The following is an 18,559-nucleotide window of genomic DNA, read 5'->3' as shown; positions in this document are numbered from 1 at the left end:
ACCCGGTAAACACCAGATGATGGCCCAAGAAGTTGGGCCCCTGCCACCACATGCAGACCTGGATGGAGTTTCTGGCTCCTGGCTTCTGCATGGCCCAGCCCTGACTATTGCAACCATTTGCTGAGTGAACCACTGGATGGAAGCTCACTCACTCTGTCTCTGTCTCTCCTTCTCTTTTCTGTAACTCTGCCTTTCAAATAAAATTTGAAAAAATTTATTTAAAAAATTTATTTAAAAAAAAGTTAGGAGGCTGGTGCTGTGTCATAGCAGGTAAAGCCGTCACCTGCAGTGCTGGCATCGCATATGGGCGCCGGTTCGAGTCCCAGCTGCTCCACTTCCGATCCAGCTCTCTGCTATGGCCTGGGAAAACAGTGGAAGATGGCCCAAGTCCTTGGGCCCCTACACCCCATAGGGGAAGACTTGGAAGAAGCTCCTGGTTCCTGGCTTTGGATCGGCTCAGCTCCGACTGTTATAGCCAATTGGCAGGTGAACCAGCAGCTCGAAGACCTCTCTCTCTGCCTCTCCTTCTCGCTCTGTGTAACTCTGACTTTCAAATAAAATAAATAATCTTAAAACAAAAATTAAGTGAAGATTAAGTGCAAATATAAACGCTAAAAAAAATGCATCCAATTCTGAAATTACTTCATGTACATGGAGTACATGAAGTACTGTACATGGGACAGGGCAATGGGGTGAGAAAGGGAGATATAAATATGGAATGGGGAAGGTAACAGACCTGAACTAGAGGCATCTGCATGCACTCAAAATGTTCTAAAACTGTTATCCACTTCCCACTGCTGCCCGCTGGAAGGGCTTAGGAGAAATGACAGTTCCTGGCAGTAAGCAGGGCCAGTGCCTAGATCTTGCTTCCTAAATTATCAAAGTCTCCTTGGAAAAACAGCAGTGTCTAGGGCACCCATAAAATTGAAGGGGAACACAGGAAAATAAGGCAGGACTAGAATGGAGGGAACCTAAGGCTCCTGCCATCGGAACAGCGCGGTGGCCATTGGAGGGTGAACCAACGGCAAAAGGAAGACCTTTCTCTCTGTCTCTCTCTCACTGTCCACTCTGCCTGTCAAAAATTAAAAAAAAAAAAAAAAACCCTCACGAAGTGATCAGAAGGGAGCCCCAAGAACCAAGCTGCAGACAATTTGAGACCCATAACAAAGAAATGTATTATAATGATAAATAAAATCCACGACCTTGGTGTGATTTAAAAAAAAAATTCACAAAATAGTAAATGGAGGAGGATAAGGGAACGTTTCTTTACATTAGAATGCCAACTGATAAACAGGGAGGAAATGCTAGTCAGAGAACACCACCCCTGGGGCCAGTGCTACAGCACAACTGTTTACGCCACTGCCTATGACGCAGGAATCCAACGTGAAAGCTGGTTCAAGCCCCAGCTGCTCCACTCCCGATCCAGCTCCCTGCTAACGTGCAGCCAAGGATGACCCAAGTGGGAAACCCAAATGAAGCTGCTAGATCCTGGCTCCTGGCTCCTGGCTCCAGCCTGGCCCAGCTCCACCCCTGGAGGCCATCTGAGGAGTGAACCAGTGGATGGAAAGTCTCTGTCTCTCCTACTCTCTCTCTGTAACTCTGCCTTTCAAATAAATAAATCATAAAAAACAAAAAAAGAAAAGAAAAAGCCACTATTTTCAAATTATCATATTAATATTTGGCTCAGCCATAAAACTTTACTGGAGAACATGGAACAGTATTTTTGAACAGAATGTTTGCTTACAAAGGAGAAAAATGTGCCTTTTAGAGTAGAGAAAGTGGCACCCATGCCCTTCACTAGGTAATTCGCATGAACATAACCAACAATGGGGTGGGTAGCATGAGCTCCCTGACTTACCCACAGTGAGAAAATGCATCACTTAAGTGGGGCCTCTACAGAAATACCTAACATGAATGTACCCAGGAGGAAACACGGTTACATTCATTCTACAAAGCTCTTCAACATGACTACAGTCTCGGAGGATGGAGAGGTCAGGAGTCACTTCCCATCCCTGTGATGTGCTCATGGGAGAGAACGACCTGGTTCTCAGGGCCATAAACGGAGGTGGTGAGGGATAAGAGGTCAAGAGGCCACAGCTCTTAGTTTCAAATACAAAGTTAAACACAAAACAAAGAAAACATGGATATTAGGCATACAAAAGGAGAATGGCTTAAAAATTAGCACATTTTCATAATATTAAAAATAAATCATGCAATGTTTTATTTTCAGGGAGAAAAATTGAAAATACATATAAACATAGGACATATTTGTGGGACATTTTGTTTTACTGAAAACTCAACACAATGAATGACACAAGAGGGCAGGGTAACCGACACACTGCCTCCTACCTGTTATCACTTCGGGTTTCCATGGCCACAGGATTCGGAGAGGCTCGATGGCCTGAAATGGGAATCAGGCTGCTCCTCTCTGCAGGGTAATCGGGCTGGATACGAGGAGAAGTGTGTGTGATCTGCTGAGGCACCACCTTAGCTACAAACAGTAAAATCCAATCGCATTACCACTCACATATGTTTACTGGCCTGCCAAAACATTCTGGGCTAGCAGCAATCATATGAATTATTCAAATCCAATAAGCCAGTGAAATATTCATACTATTATTTGTTAAAGCAAAGCTTAACATTAATATCAAACAGAAATATCAGCAACCAGGCCCTTTCCTCTTGACCTGGCTTCTCAAAGATTTTTTTTTTTTTTTTTTTTTGGCAGGGTGGGAGGAGCTAATAAAAAAAAAAAGAACAAACTTTCAATACAAAAATGGCAAAGAACTTAAATTCTACTCCAGAGCCAAAAGCTAATCAGCAACAATTACTTTCCAAGTCTGTTTCCTCATCCAGAAGGATGCAGGATGCTTGCCCTAGATTACTACTTAAGAGTTCCCAAGGTCCTCTGAGTGTACTGTGACTTCGGATAATATGTCATAGCAAAAGCAAAATCAGCATGCCCACAGGGTTTCCAAATTCAATCTGATGATCAAATCTTGCTCTTTTTTATGGCTTGCAACCAAATTTTGTCTAGAAAGTATAACTGACCTGGGACACACTTTACTGTACCTCTGGCTGAAGATTTGCAAAGCAAAGCTATGACCTGTATCAGAAGATAAAGAGGGACAACTTCCTTGTATGTGAAGATCCAGATTACACCGGTGACAGGCACAGAAGCACAGAAGACTAAGGTGAGGTCCAGTATCACTGACCATCAGGACTGAGCTGTGCAGTCACCATCTCACCAGCTGGCTGCTAAGGAGGCAGCTGGGGACGTCCCTGCAGGATGGCTGTGGGCTGCCAATCTGACCACCTAGAATGACACTCCTCGGCCGATGCTGAGAGAAGCTGGCACCCAGGTTTCCCTTCAGGCAGGTAAGCAGAGTGGATGCTCATAAGAAGCAAGTTAGCCTTGTGTTTTCACTGGGCTCCCTAAAAGGCGGGAGAAAATAACGCTTCCAGCAGAAATGAAGCTGCCACTTGGCAGAGTATTTAACCCATGGCTAGTAAGCAGACACTTGTCATAATTTTAAATCTTTAGGTTTTTTTACTCACCAAAAACCCAACACAATTTTTAATTAAAAGCCAAAGGAGGGGCAGGCACTGTGGCTCACTTGGCTAATCCTCCACCTGCAGCACCGGCATCCCATATGGGCGCCGGGTTCTAGTCCCTGTTGCTCCTCTTCTGTCTAGCTCTCTGCTGTGGCCCGGGAAGGCAGTGGAGGATGGCCAAGGTGCTTGGGCCCCTGCACCTGCATGGGAGACCAGGAGGAAGCACCTGGCTCCTGGCTTCGGATCAGCTCAGCGCGCCGGCTGTAGCAGCCATTTGGGGGGTGAACCAACGGAAGGAAGACCTTTCTCTCTGTCTCTCTCTCACTGTCTATAACTCTACCTGTCAAATTAAAAAAAAAAAAAAAATTTAAAAAGCCAAAGGAATATGTAGCACAGAAAGTGTTAAGTCTGCTACAACACTATCTTCAAAGAAAATCCCTATTTTCTGAATTTTTTTTTTAAAGATTTATTTATTTACTTGAAAGTCAGAGTTACACGGGGGGGGTGGAGCTGCGCCAATCTGAAGCCAGGAGCCAGAAGCTTCTTCCAGGTCTCCCATGCAGGTGTAGGGGTCCAAGGACTTGGGCCATCTTCCACTGTTTTCCCAGGCCGTAGCAGAGAGCTAGATCGGAAGTGGAGCAGCTGGGTCTTGAACCGGCACCCATATGGGATGCCGGCGCTTCAAGCCAGGGCGTTAACCAGCTGCACCACAGCACCAGCCCCAGAATGATGTTCTCATCTGATTCTGCCTTCTGTAACTCTGAACACATTTTGTGGGCCAGACCATGAGGTAGATAAAGATGGTATTCAGGGGCTGGCACTGTGGCATAGTGGGTAAAAGCTGCCACCTGCAGTGCCAGCATCCCATATGGGTATTGGTTCGAGTCCTGGCTGCTCCTCTTCCGATCCAGCTCTCTGCTGTGGCCTGGGAAAGCAGTACAAGATGGCCCAAGTCCTTGGGCCCCTGCACTCTCGTGGGAAGACTCAGAGGAAGCTCCTGGCTCCTGGCTCCAGATCGGCACTCTGGCCATTGAGACCCATTGGGAAGTGAACCAGCTCGCTCTCTCTCTGCTTCTCTTTCTCTCTCTGTGTAACTGACTTTCAAATAGATAAATAAATCTTTAAAAAAAAAAGATGGTATTCAGTTGGAAACGAGCATTCACCAGAAGATCCACGCTGGCAATTCATCAAGCTTGTCTTCCCTGACCTAAAACATCCCCATTAGTAACAATGGCTGAACTCAATGTGCAAACTCACCTGGCAAAAGCAAGAGTAACTTGGAAAAGTCACTTAAGTGATTCTAACATATCTTCTACACCCCAACTTAAAAATCAATGCTCTAATGCTATAATAGTTATAATGTTATAACAGTACCTTCTCAACCGAGGTACTGTTTATAGAGACCCTATGATGATGTAACAAAGAAATACTTGGGTTAGAATACAAAAGGAAAACAAACCTGGACCATGAAGCTGACGGGACGTAGGAACGAACACAGTCTAGGCTCCGGGAACTTTCAGTGAGTTTACTTCTACAACGTGATCACATAGAGGACACGAATGCTGCCCTGAGCACAAGGTCAAGAGGAATCCGGACAGTCACCCTGGGGCACGTGCCCTCTTGGCTGGTCTGCTCTTCTTTGTAGCCACACACATACGTGCAGGCTCTTGACCATACACCTTCAGAGCATGGGCTTGGCTCTATCACTACAGCACTGAGGACCACTCCCGACTCCATTAGGCAGAGCCAGAAAACAGTGTGAAATGACAATACAGAACAATCCAAGATCTTTTCCAAAAAAAAAGTGTTAATGCTAAAACTACACACATATACACAAAACTTCCTTCCACGAAAGTGAATTTAACTCAGAGGGATAAGAGTCACTCCAAGGCCAAGTCACAACGAGCAGGAGCACAAGAAAACTCAAGCAGCAGCACTCCCTCTGCTAAATCCTTCTGAGGAGCCCAGCACCCAGACAGGGCTGGCACGTCCTGCACGCTACCATTATTCCAGAAAAGTTCCCTCCAAGATGCCTGACGGGCCAGGAAGCTACAGCCTACCCGATGTGTGCAGGAAGGAGGGCTGGGACCCAACAGGTAGGGAAGCCACACCTCTGCGTCCAGTGACCACATTTCTGACAGCTCTCTCTACAAAAGGCAGTTTTACTTCTAAAAGCACACTACAGTAAAAACATGGCAGCCGTCCCACATGTTCAGGAGCAGAGAAGAGCAAAATGATGTGCTCAGTGTCACAGACTCGAGGCAGAGGGGACACTGGAAACGAAGACCTCGTGAGCTCCACAGAGCAGCCTTCTGCCTCCAAAGCCACAGCCGCTGCTTTGGAAGCTGTGGGAGTGAGATCTCCTTCCAGAGGATAAGCACTGGCACAGTGCGGCCCTGGGCCCGATCCAGCCTGCTGCCTGTTTCTGCATGGCTGATGAACTAAAAATGGGTTTACATTTTAAATGCTTAGCGATGAAAATCAAAAGAAGAGTATTTTCTGGCACATGAAATTCTACCTTCTCTGCCCCTAAGTAAAGCCTTACTGGATCCATTCACACCTGTATTTCCATGTCTATGGCTGCTTTGGTGACGAAGAACCATGTGGGTACAGATCCTGAGACGGTGGCTATAAGGCCTCAGAGGAAAAAATCTGCTAGGGCCAGCACTGTGGCACAGCAGGCTAAACCACCACTACCAAAGCCATATCAGAGTACTGGTTAGTCCTGGCTACTCAAGTGCCAATCCAGCTCTAAGCTAGTGTACCTGCAAAGGCAGCAGATGACGGCTTAAGTACTTTTGTCCCATGTGAGAGGCCGCATGGACTTCCTGATTCTTGGCTTCAGGGGTCACTGGTGGAATGAAACAGCAGATGGAAGATCTCTATCTCTTACCCTGCTTCAAATAAATAAATCTTTTAGAAAAAGAAAAAGGTTGCCAACCTCTGCTCTTTTTTTTATTTGACAGGCAGAGTTAGACAGTGAGAGAGAGAGAGACAGAAAGGTCTTCCTTCCATTGGTTCACCCTCCAAATGGCCGCTACAGCCGGTGCACTGAGCTGATCTGAAGCCAGGAGCCAGGTGCTTCCTCCTGGTCTCCCATGCAGGTGCAGGGGCCCAAGCACCTTGGCCATCCTCCACTGCCCTCCTGGGCCACAGCAGAGAGCTGGACTGGAAGAGGAGCAGCCTGGACTAGAACCCGGCGCCCATATGGGATGCCAGTGCCGCAGGCGGAGGATTAACCAAGTGAGCCATGGCGCCGGCCCCAACCTCTGCTCTTAATGACTAAAGTTTGACTGCCAGAAACTTTTTGCATTACCCAAGGATGCTGGCTCAACAATGTGTCAAAGTGGACAGGTTCTCTTCATTTTAGACCTCTGCTTTCCTTGTTTTGAGTTACTGTATGGTGAACTTATTTCACGACAAGGCACACACAGAAGTCAAGTCTGATGACTGCAAGTCCAAACTAAAGTTAAAGTATTCAAAGCCTGTTATCCTCTTTTCTTCCTACTGTCAATGAATGCCAAATCTGTACAGTAAGTAATATTAAAAGAAAGTGAAGTGTTGCTTTCAAACCCAACAACAAAAACAACCAGCCAGCAACATGGAGGCCAGGTCAGAGAGGCTGAAAAAGCCCTCCCGGGCGTGTGTGAAGGCTGCATGACACTCACCAACCGGGATGTTTGAGGTGGTCACAGCAGTCGCATGGGACGAATGGGAGGGCATCGTCATGGTGACAATCGTACTCGTAGGAGCTTGTGTGTGTGACACAGATCCTGAAATGCGGGGAGAGAGGAAATTATCTAACAATGCTCTTGGGACAAGTGAAACCAATTTTTCTAGCCTATTTTCTTCTCTGACTGAAGGCAAGAAACATGAAAAATGAACTCAGTATTTCTGCTGCCTCTTTTCCCATGGTGGGGGTGGTGGGGTGATGGTGGTGAAGAGCAGATTCCCGACTTACCGGCTGTCGTTGCTGACGGAATGGTGTTGGTCGCCAGAATCGGTGCCACTGTTGCTGCCGCCACGGGTGTACCAGTGCTGAAGATGGTCTTCTGTGGGGGAAATCCCACAGCGGGGTCACGAGTCAGCATGCTTCCCACCCCACCGAGTCTCAACCCAATCCCTGCCTCCACGACGGCCAGGTCCTCAGCCCAAGTGGGCACCGGTGGCTCTTCAGCTCCGGCTTTACCTGCGCCATGGTGTGCAGCTGCTGCTTTGGCGTTCCCAGAGCGGGGTGATTCGGCAGTGTGATTCTCGTCGTCACGTCCCGCGACTGGGCAGGCCGCTGGATGTTGATCGCTGCGGACGGCGGGTGCTGGATAGACAGGGTTGGCCGACTGAAAGGACACAGAGACACTGTAACTTTTCCAGCACCAACGCAGGCAGCCAAGGCCACTTCCTATCTGTGCTAGGCTGCAGTCATACAACTTGTATCTCTTTCGAGGTCTATGAAGTCCCGGTTAGACCCACACTTGGGCTTGGGCCTTGATGCCAGCAACGAAGAAAATGTCCTGTTGAGTCTCCCTCCTGAAACTGCCACCAGTGTCATTTTGAAAGGTATCAGTACCTACCACAAACTGGGCAAATGAATAACTTATTGTCAGTAACCCCACAGCAGTCATGAATGAACATGACTACCAAGACCACACTGCAGTATGTGGCCAAATAGGACGATACACAGCAAGGTTCTTGTGGTATAAATTTTCACACATTTCTTGAGGGAAATTCACAGACAATGTTGGTTAACAGCAGTTTCATCTGGTCCCCTCACACAAACCACCTCGCCAATTCTGTGTCATTCCTCACCAGACACAGGAACACTCTGGAAAAAGGTACGGCAGCTATGACTGCCTCGTGACCAAAAGGGACATTCACAGAGACAGTATGCCAAACTAACCTGTGGCAAGAACTGAAATTGCAACAATGGCAAGAAAACATCACAATGTACCAAAGCTAGTGTTTTGTTTTGTTTTTGAAAGATTGATTTTATTTATTTGAAAGGCAGAGTTGGGGGGGGGGGTCTTCTATCCATTGGTTCACTCCCTAAATGACTGCAACAACAAGGACCAGGCCGAAGCCTGGAGCCAGGAGCTTCTTCCAGGTCTCCCACGTGTGTGCAGGGGCCCATCCTCTGCTGCTTTACCAGGTGCATTAGCAGGGAGCTAGATAGGAAGTGGAATAGCTAGGACTCGAACCAGTGTCCATATGGGATGCCGGCACTGCAGGCTGGGGCTTTAACCCACTGAGCCAAAGAGCTCACCCCATTAAGCTAGTTTTTAAACAGAAGCGGAAATGGAGATGGACAGTTTAAAAAATGATATTGGGAAGACTATGCAGCCATTTGATAGAAATAAAACCAGATCCATGTCTCACACAGTACACCAGAACAAACACCAAAAGGACTAAAGGCAGCTAAAACTACACATGAAGGGAAGATCGGGCACCTGTTTTCTATCTAGCCTTGCAGTAAACAGCTTTCTAACTATTAAAAGTTTTTAGACTCCAAAAGCTATTAAAAAAAAAAATCTGTAAATTTGACTATGTGAACAAACAAAAAAGTAAACCTCCTACCTGGCAAAGTACACTATAGGCAAAGTCAAAAGACTTAACCTTCCTAATGTACTGAGTCCTAGAAAACAATACGAAAAATAAAAGTCCAATAAAAAAAACTGGGCAAAGGATACAAACGGACAATTTACTACAAAACACAAATGACCCCTTAACAAAAGATGCTGGCCGGCGCCGTGGCATAACAGGCTAATCCTCCGCCTTGCGGCGCCGGCACACCGGGTTCTAGTCCTGGTCAGGGCGCCGGATTCTATCCCGGTTGCCTCTCTTCCAGGCCTGCTCTCTGCTATGGCCCGGGAAGGCAGTGGAGGATGGCCCAAGTGCTTGGGCCCTGCACCTGCATGGGAGACCAGGAGAAGCACCTGGCTCCTGGCTTTGGATCAGCGAGATGCGCTGGCCGCAGCGGCCATTGGAGGGTGAACCAACGGCAAAAAGGAAGACCTTTCTCTCTGTCTCTCTCTCACTATCCACTCTGCCTGTCTAAATAAATTTAAAAAAAAAAAAAAAAATTTAAAAAAAAAAAAAAGATGCTTACTCTCACACTTTATCTTTTCAACAGAGGTCTGTGGCCATGACTGCTCTATTTTTTTTTTTATAAATGATTACTTATTTGAAAGGCACAGCAACAGAGACACGGATAAGAAAGGAGGAAAAGAGGGGGTAGAGGGAGAGAGACAGAAAAAGGAACAGATCTTCCATCTGCTGGTTCACTCCCTAAATCCACACAATAACCAGACCTAGGTCAGATCAAAGCACCTGGCTCCTGGCTTTGGATCGGCACAGCACACCGGCTGTAGCGGCCATTTTGGGGGTGAACCAACAGAAGGAAGACCTTTCTCTCTCTCTCTCTAACTCTGCCTGTCAAAAAAAAAAAAAAAAAAAAGTTAACGTTTACATATGCACATTACACGTCAGGAATGTTGGAAGTGCTTTTGATCTATTAGTATAGCTACTCCCCAAAAGGATCTCTGAGGTGGGTAATACTACTGCCATTTTCTAGCTGAAGAGATTGAGGCATTTCCTCTTGGACCTAGCATTCCCACTTCCACAAATGCTCCTTAAGGATATTCCAAAACAATTTTGCAACAGCATGTGCCAAAATATCCCCACACTGGGTAGAGCACAGCCAACACAAACGGATGAGCAAATAGTAGGAGTTCTAGGTACTGATCTAGAGTCATCTCCACATTGTATGAGGGAAATTCAAAACATCTGTATAAAAATGAATTAAATGATGCAAAAACATTATGCAATTGCATATTTGGGGGCCAGAGCTGTGGCGCAGTGGGTAAAGCCACTGCCTGCAGTGCCAGAGTCCCATATGGGCGCCGGTTCAAGTCCTGGCTGCTCCAGCAGTCTTAGGGTAAGTGCTGATCTTCAGAAAACAGGACCCCTCATCATGAGTGCGTTCACAACTTTGAACTCTTATTCTGAAACCATCTTCTGTGTTTGATCACATGAAAAAAAACAAGTAATTACAGCAATGTCTTTACAAAACAAGCTTTTCATTACAAAAGGGAAAAAAAGATACACAAATACAAAAATCTAAGAAAGCAAGAAAAACCTGCTACATTTCATCTGGAAAACCCAATATGAAGACAAGATTATCTTGACTATCTTAACAAAGAGCCCAAATGTGTTAACATCCCAACCCCTAGCACCCAGATCTTGGGTTCTAAATACTACTCTCTTAACTAAAAGGAACCGAGGGTCCTTGGAGAAATGGCGGATTTTAAGATCAGACAAGCAGGGAGAGCCAGAGTGGGTCTGAGCATCCAGTGTCAGAATGAAGAAAGTACTCAAAAGATGATTAGGAGTTATCAATAGGGTACCGAGTCAGCTCAAAGGAGTTCTCGTTAGCCACATTCAGGGCAACGGGGAGAAGATAAAGGGACGATGATGACACGGGGAATACAATACCCATGATTCACATGTTCACAGCAACAACCTGCCTTGCCTAAAAAGGTCACGGAGATTAATAAGGTCACTTAGCAGAAAGTGCTACCTAATCTATTGTCTTAATCACTATAATATTTCTTCATTTTTATTTTTATTTTAACAACTTCAAAGTGATTTCAGGGACAGAGACCCAATCAAGTAACTTGACATCTACCAAAAATAGGGGGTTGACTTATAACAAATGAACTTGTAATCATCCTCCAGCGTTTAGCTGGGTCCTTGACGTTAATTCTTTGGTATTTAAAAAAAATTTTTTTTTAATTAACTTATTCTTGGGCTGGCACTGTGGCATAGCGGGTAAAGCCACTGCTTGCAGCACTAGCACCCCATGTGGGCACCAATTTGAGTCCCGGATGTTTCACTTCCAACCCAACTCCCTGCTAATATACCTGGGAAAGCAGAAGATGGCCCAAGTACTTATGCCCCTGCGCCCACATAGGTAACCTAGAAAAAGCTCCTGGCTTCATATTAGCCAACTCTTGCCATTGCGGCCATTTGGGGAGTGAACCAGCGAATGGAAGAACTCCCTCTCTGTCTCTCCCTTTCGGTAAATCTTTCAAATTGTATAAAAAATTAATTTATTCTCATCTATTTGAAAGGCAGAACAACTGACAGAGAAAAAGAGAGAAATCTTTCATTTGCTAGTTCACTCCCTATATGCCCACAACATCCTGGGCTGGGCCAGGCTGAAACCAGAAGCTTGGAATTCCATCCGGGTCTCTCACAGGGGAGGCAGAAGCCCAAGCACCTGAGCCATCAGCCACTGTCTCACAGGCTGCATTAGCCGAAGTTGCATCAGAAGCATAGCACCTGAGATCTGAACTGGCAACCCTGAGATGGGCTGCAGGGACCACAAGCAGTGGCTTCACCTGCAGCAGCGCAAGTGGCCCTTGCTTGACTTCTCTGGAGTACAGATAAGAGGACTGAAGGCGGAGGCTGCCAGCTTGACATTTTCTCCTGCTGAGAATGGCACAAGAAAAACAAAAAGAGGAATGTGGTCTCCACCTTCAACACAATCAGGAGACACCGAAAATCTCAAAACTCAGAACAGAGAGCAGAGCTGTACTAACGAAACAAGGATGCAAGAACTCAAGGACGGGGGGTTTCTGGAGCTGGAATTTCAGAGATAAGATCCAGTAAATACAATTCTCCAAAGTCAGGAGCAGCATACACAGGGGACCAAAACGTTTTGCTCTGGAATACCGGGAACAGAGTTGGCAGTGAGGCCGAACGTGGACCAGTTTGTTTGGTTAAGAAGCAAAGGACAAGGGGTTGAAGCAGAAATCACACAGCTAGAGATAAGCCCCAACGTGGAGTGATGGTGGCAGAGGCACTGCTGTTTTGAGTGGTCTGTCCTTACTGGCAGGAGAGAAGCACGGCCAAGAAAACCCAAAGGGTACTGAAGCATTCGGGAAACTGCTCTTAAGCCAGCACGTGACCTGGGCGACAACAAGAACAAATTACAACAGCTGATCCAGAATAAACCCAGTCCAACCAAAGACGCGTATGCAGAAATGACCAGGCATGGGGTTATTTAAAGATGCAAAGAAGAAATGTGAGAGAAATGGGGGAGTACACTAGACACACTTCCACCGGGCTGATGAGAACTGTGCCAGGACTTTTAAGACTTAATGAAAAACTGCTTCGTAAGATGAAAATACAAAGCAGATACAAGAATTCAGTGGCAGTGATAAAACAGAGGGAGACAGAAGAAGTGGGCAGAGCTGAAGAAGGAAACAGCAGACGACCGCTGAGCTGTTTCAGGAATGAAGGCAAAACTAAGAGCAGGCAAGACAGACAGCGCTGGAAAAGCAGGAAGGGACAGGGGTGAGCGGAGTATGAGGAAGAGTTCAAAAGGGCAAGATAAACAAGTCATGTAAAAAGATCCAATACACACAAAAATGAGGACCCCCCCCCAGTAAAATGGAAAAAATGGATTAAATACAATTTAAGAAGACTTTTCATATAGTTTTATGCTATAGATTAAAAAGCACACCATCCATGATGGACAATACAAACACATAAAGAAGGCAACTGGGAAAAAAGATCAAGGTCTTTTTTTAGGAAGTTAAAAAACATATATACAGCGGGTTGGCATCAGACTTCTCACCAGCATCATCTAGCTCCAGAAGAAGGGAAAAAAATATCCTTAAAGAATTCATGGAATGAAAATAGAATCAAACTACTTCTTGTATAAAGATACATGGGAAAGGATTCTGAGCATGTAGAAACTAAAAATATTACTCCTTAAGATAAGCCCTTCTTGAAAAACCTAACAGAGTAAATCTCGATTGACTCAGTGATGACGGGGAAAACCAGCCAAAGAATTGGCAGACAGGACTGAATGTATTTCACAGAGGGAGTAAGACTCCCACTTAACTCTTTCTAGAACTTTCAATTCCTTTTCTGTATCTTGAACCAATTCTATCATGTTTGGTTCACCTGGCCTTTGAGAGTTTGGTGAACTATCTGGAACCACTGGGCTGGGTGCTTTCTTTAAAAAAAAAAAAAAAAAAAATTTGAAAGGCAGAGATGGGGTGGAATAGGGAGGGAGGGAGTGGGTAAGAGAGGGAGGGAGGGAGGGAGAGGGAGAAAGAGAGAAAGAGAGAGAGAGAGATTGATCTTGATTATCTTGCATCTGCTGGTTCTCTCACACATTTCCACACTGGGTGCTCACAAGTCAGCACAATCTTAAAATGCCCAAACCATAGCCTGAATTATTCTGTAAAACCTGCTCCTCTCCTGTTCTCCAGCTCAAGTTAATGGAATTCTGCCTTCCTGGGAGCACAGGCCTACCAGCACCAGCATAGTCCCAACTCTTGTTCTCTCCAGAAATCCTCCACTCCATCTTCAAAATCTGCCCATGTCCTTCCATCTCCAGATCCCAGCTAAACCCTTCTGTGCAATCTTTCTGTGTCCTGCTGTGACTCTCTACAGCCTCTTCTATCCAGCAACCAGGCTGAGCCAACTCAAACTCTAATCACGGCACTGCTCTGTTCAAAACCGCTAAAGCTCCTCCCCACCCCGTTCATCCCAGCAAAGCCCAAACCTCAGAGCAGCTCATCAGGTATTCCGCTATCAGGAGCCCTGACTGACTGCTAAACGCATGTCTCCCCGCTCTCCCACTTTGGGCCTCCTCCTACGTGCCAAACACACTCCTATCTCAGGGTCTTTACACGCACTGTCCCTGCTGCCTACAATGTTCCTCTCCCAGGCAGCCACAGAGCTCACTTCACTATGTCTGTCAAGGTTCTCTCGGAAACATTCCTACCGACAAAGCCCTCTCTGCCCACCTACCCTGCCACTCCAAAATCCCCCTCATCCTACTTAAATTTTCTCCAAAGCGCCTCCCACCTTCTAAAAAAATATTATTTACCCTGTCTTCAGCCCCTAAAAATATACCTATGAGGACAGAACTTTGTTTACTGCTTTAGTCCCAGCATCCAGAATACTGAAAGCAGTACTCAGCAGGTTCTGACTGAGAGGAAGGGGAGGAAAGGGGAGGCAGGCAGGAGGGGGCGACGGCACGCACGTCACTGCCCCAAGCGTACCTAAGTGCTGAATCCGTAGCATGTGCGGCCGTCGTGGTGATGACTGGAGACTGAGCTCTGGTGGCTGACACGGTCGCTACCACAGCGGGCGGGATGGTATTAGAGGTGGTCACAGGTGGACGAGACTACCAAAGAGAAGAAAACATATTTCACTGGAAACTGAAAGCCAAATAAAACATGGCAGGCCAAACAGCGAACACACCATCTGAAACCTGGGCCCGCAGGTTAGTATGTCTGTGTCCAAATCAAAGTTAATCCTCAACATGTGCGTAAGGAATTCTCTCTTCAGTTAGGATGTTACGAGACACGGAATTATCAAAAGGTCCTATTGTGGCTGGACATTACGCAGGTCGCTCCTTTCCAAATCGTCCCGGCCTACAGTCAGGTGTGGAGTCCCCACAGGTCGACTGTGAGGCCTGGTACCACACGACCAAGTGGCTTTTACAGAGGGCCAACCCAGCTAAGGAAATAGATGGGGCTTTCAGGCCATCTAGTGGGCAAAAGCAAACACACAGGAACATGACAAAAAGTTCTTGCTTTCTGGATGTTTTCCTTTTTTTTCCCTCCATTTTTCTTTTATTTATTTGCAAGGCAGAAAGAGAGAGAAACAGAGAGAAATATCCTCCATCTGCAGGTTCACTCTTGAGATGCCTGCAACAGTCTAGGCTAGCCCAGGGGCCAAGTGATGGCTGAACCCACTAAGCCAAACACCTGTCCAGTTTTCTGGATGCTTTCACACGAACATACTGTACTGCCCTTACCACTACATCTACATGTGAAATCTGCAGCTGACAACTAAGCTCCTTTCCCTGCTTGTCCAGTCATTCTTCCAATCACCTGAGCTCTCCTGCTCATCCACCTTCCTGACCCTGACAGAAACGGATAAATCACCGGACTCTGCCCATTCTTCATCTCTGCCTTTGTCCTCGGGCCTCTCCTCCACTGCTCCCTCCATGTACAGCTGCTCATCTCACCCTAGAGCCCCTGCAGCATCTTCTCCACTAGAGAGCCCGTCTGGGTTCTTGTCTTATACAATCCTTCATATAAACCATGAATACACCTGCGAGCCTAATTACTACCCAATTGAGTTTCACTGGCCACCAAGGTCTTTTGTTTTAATTTGAAAACTAGAAATGTACTGCCTAGGCAGTGTCCTGATCAGAACTCTTCCTTACCGTGGAAAACTCCGCAATTTCACACACTGTACCTTCCCAGTTCCCAGAGGCATCTGAACTTCCACCTGCTCATGCAGCTAAACTAATTTAATCTTTGATCTAACAATACTATGTTTAAAAAAAAAAAAAAAAAACTCAGTGCCTGTTTGCCTACAAAATCAACTTTAGACTCCATCTCAGAGTTCCTCTTTACAGATATCACAGTATCTTCTAGTATATTATACTTCAGTAGTACTGAGGCCATATATTTCCTCGAAAAAAGGTTGGAAGGCATGAACCAACTTCCTGGAGAAGAGTGTGTGTATGTATATATACACACACAAATAGAAATATACCCAGAACTTTTAGGAGTTCACTGACCTCTATCCAAAGAAAATCCCTCTCATTCTAGCTAGCCCTTACCGCACACTGTCTCTGGCCATCACTCTTCCTCGTCATTACTTCCTGCTTCACTTCTCTGAATCCTCATTTCACACCCATTCCAACCAAAAGCCTCCCCTTACTACCTCTGCTCTGTCATGACATTGCCTTTCCTTCAAACTGCATGAAGGTTTGGCAACCAGATCCAAAGTCACTGAACTCAAAAGCTCTCCCAGTGCCTGGCTGAGGCAGTAGCTCTGCAGAGACACTTCACGCTTGATGGCTGAGCACTCCCACCCTCGACGTGCCTGGATTGGTTGGTGAATGATGTGCTGTACTGCTGGCTGAGCTGTGGCAGCATTTGGCAACTGTGAAGTGGGCCTCAGGACTGTGGTGACTTTGGAACTGGACATCACGGCGGCAGCAGCTGCACCTGGAAAAAAATTATTAGTATGGCTTATGGGCCCATGTTTTTTTTCATTTCTTGAAAAAGTTTATTTTTATTTATTTGAAAGGCAGAATGACAGAGAGCCATTAGCTCCATTAGCCAGTTCACTTCCCAGATGCCTGGCTGGGCCAGGACAAACCCAGGAGCCGGGAGCTCATTCCAGGTCCCCAACGTGGGTGACAGGGACTCAAGTACTTGAGCCATCACTTGCTACCTCCCAAGGTGACCATCTAGGAAACTGGATGGCAAACAGATGTGGGACTCGATCCCTGCCACTCCCATATGAGACACCAGTGTCCCAAGTAAAGCAGCTTATCTCACACTAGAGCTCCTGAAGCATCTTCCCCACCAGTGAGCCCTCACCTGGGTTCTTGTCTTTGTGCCACAATGCCCATCCCTGGGCTCATAATTTTAATAGATCCAACTATATTCCCTAGGAAAATAACCAGAACAATTTCCAAAACACAGAGAGTGTGCTGTGTGCTGGTATTCAGTTGAAGTACGGTACACATACTTCCCATTTTATCACACAGAACATGAAGATGATGTGTACTCAAGAGATTAATAATAATAGTCTGAATCACTTCTTAAAGGACATTCTCAAACTAGCTGTTGTTCTGTTTTTGCTTTATCAATTCCAAGTGCATAGTAGGGAAGCACACAATGACAAGCACAGGGTGCTGCCACCGCCTGGGTTCCACCTACTGCTAGAGTAAGCACTTTAGCCACCAGTGCCACTTCCCATCAGCCACCACTGGCTCTGCACACTGAGTGCAGACGTCAACCCCACAAAGAAGGCAAATGATGTCTTAGCAGATCCGCAACAGGACCAGTGAACCACACCAACTTAAACCACACTGAAAATCTAAATTGCTTTAAGTTAAACACATAAGAAATACAACCCAGCAAGCAGAGTAACCATGAAAAAAATGTGTACTGCTCCTCTAAGTTGATTTCTCCTGTCCTGCAACTTCAGTAAACTGATTGCGGATGCCTGTTTTCTACCACATGTGTATCTGCAGCTGTGTTCTGAGAGTCGGAACAAAACAGGCAGTCTTTACCTCGAGGCAAATGAGAAGCTCCGATGTGCAGCGGGGGCCCGGGAGCATTGCTGCGGATGATAGACATCTGTACATTCGTGGTCATGATGTGATGCAGGTTACTGGGATGTCCCTGAAAGGAACAAGATGTAGCGTTACTTCCATGCGCTTGCTGTGAACCACTGCCTTTGGGAAGTCAGGGGCCTCCAAACGCAGGTCATGTCAGTCCTTTTAGACTGCATGCCCCAAGGCAATGGGCTAAGGACATGGCCTTTAGCTTTTTTTTATACAGCAGACTGTATCATGACCCCTGCCAACAGGCGTAAGAGAAGCAACTGTGAGGACGCAGCACCTGCTCCAGGCTCACCGAGTTGCTGGGTCCCGAAACAGATGACCTATTTGGCTGCTTTCTTTTAGAAACTCTCATCTACCATTCATTAGCCTTTCATGCTTGTTTTCTTCATCCTGGCTAAATGCTTATTTTGCCTCACCCTACGTCCTTTGCATGCCACTGTATCCCTCCATTCTTCATGGACAGTCTTCTAAGTACATGCTGGGCAGCATCCCACAGCTACTCCCCTACCAGCTTTTCAGCTCATCCCTGATATAGCCCTTCCTCGCGCTTCCCTACATCTCTGATACCAGCGTTTCTCAGGTGGAGGTTCCCACACTTCCGCAAGTACCCAACACTAGGACAAAAGAGAAAAACACAGCGCATCTTTTCAGAGTTATCAGTGTTTTTTGAAAGCATAAAGGCAAGAGTTTGAGACTCAGTTTTTTAAAGGGAAAGAGTTTGAGACTCAGTTTTTTATAAGTAAATAATTTAAATTTGCTTTAATTTATATTGGATGTCACTACCAAACATACATAATGGAGTAGGATTATAAAATCTCAAAAAAAAAT

The 18,559-nt window shown here is 46.1% G+C and overlaps 1 protein-coding gene across 4 annotated transcripts in view; it reads right to left on the bottom strand.

The window, feature by feature from the left end:
- SAP130 (Sin3A associated protein 130) overlaps positions 1–18,559 on the bottom strand; it is an 84,415-nt gene that overhangs the window by 56,145 nt on the left and 9,711 nt on the right. For all 4 annotated transcript variants that reach the window (XM_062183722.1, XM_062183488.1, XM_062183561.1 and 1 more), the window contains exons 5-11: positions 17,678–17,789; positions 16,477–16,601; positions 14,634–14,758; positions 7,745–7,892; positions 7,517–7,607; positions 7,224–7,328; positions 2,350–2,491 (exon numbers count right to left, since the gene is read on the bottom strand). In XM_062183722.1, coding sequence (XP_062039706.1) covers positions 2,350–2,491; positions 7,224–7,328; positions 7,517–7,607; positions 7,745–7,892; positions 14,634–14,758; positions 16,477–16,601; positions 17,678–17,789 — 848 coding nt within the window. The remainder of the gene's footprint in view (positions 1–2,349; positions 2,492–7,223; positions 7,329–7,516; positions 7,608–7,744; positions 7,893–14,633; positions 14,759–16,476; positions 16,602–17,677; positions 17,790–18,559) is intronic.

Source organism: Lepus europaeus, chromosome 1, assembly GCF_033115175.1.
Source record: "Lepus europaeus isolate LE1 chromosome 1, mLepTim1.pri, whole genome shotgun sequence".
Classification (NCBI taxonomy): domain Eukaryota; kingdom Metazoa; phylum Chordata; class Mammalia; order Lagomorpha; family Leporidae; genus Lepus; species Lepus europaeus.
Note: the sequence above shows the minus strand (reverse complement) of the source record. Positions and strands in the feature narration are given on the sequence as shown.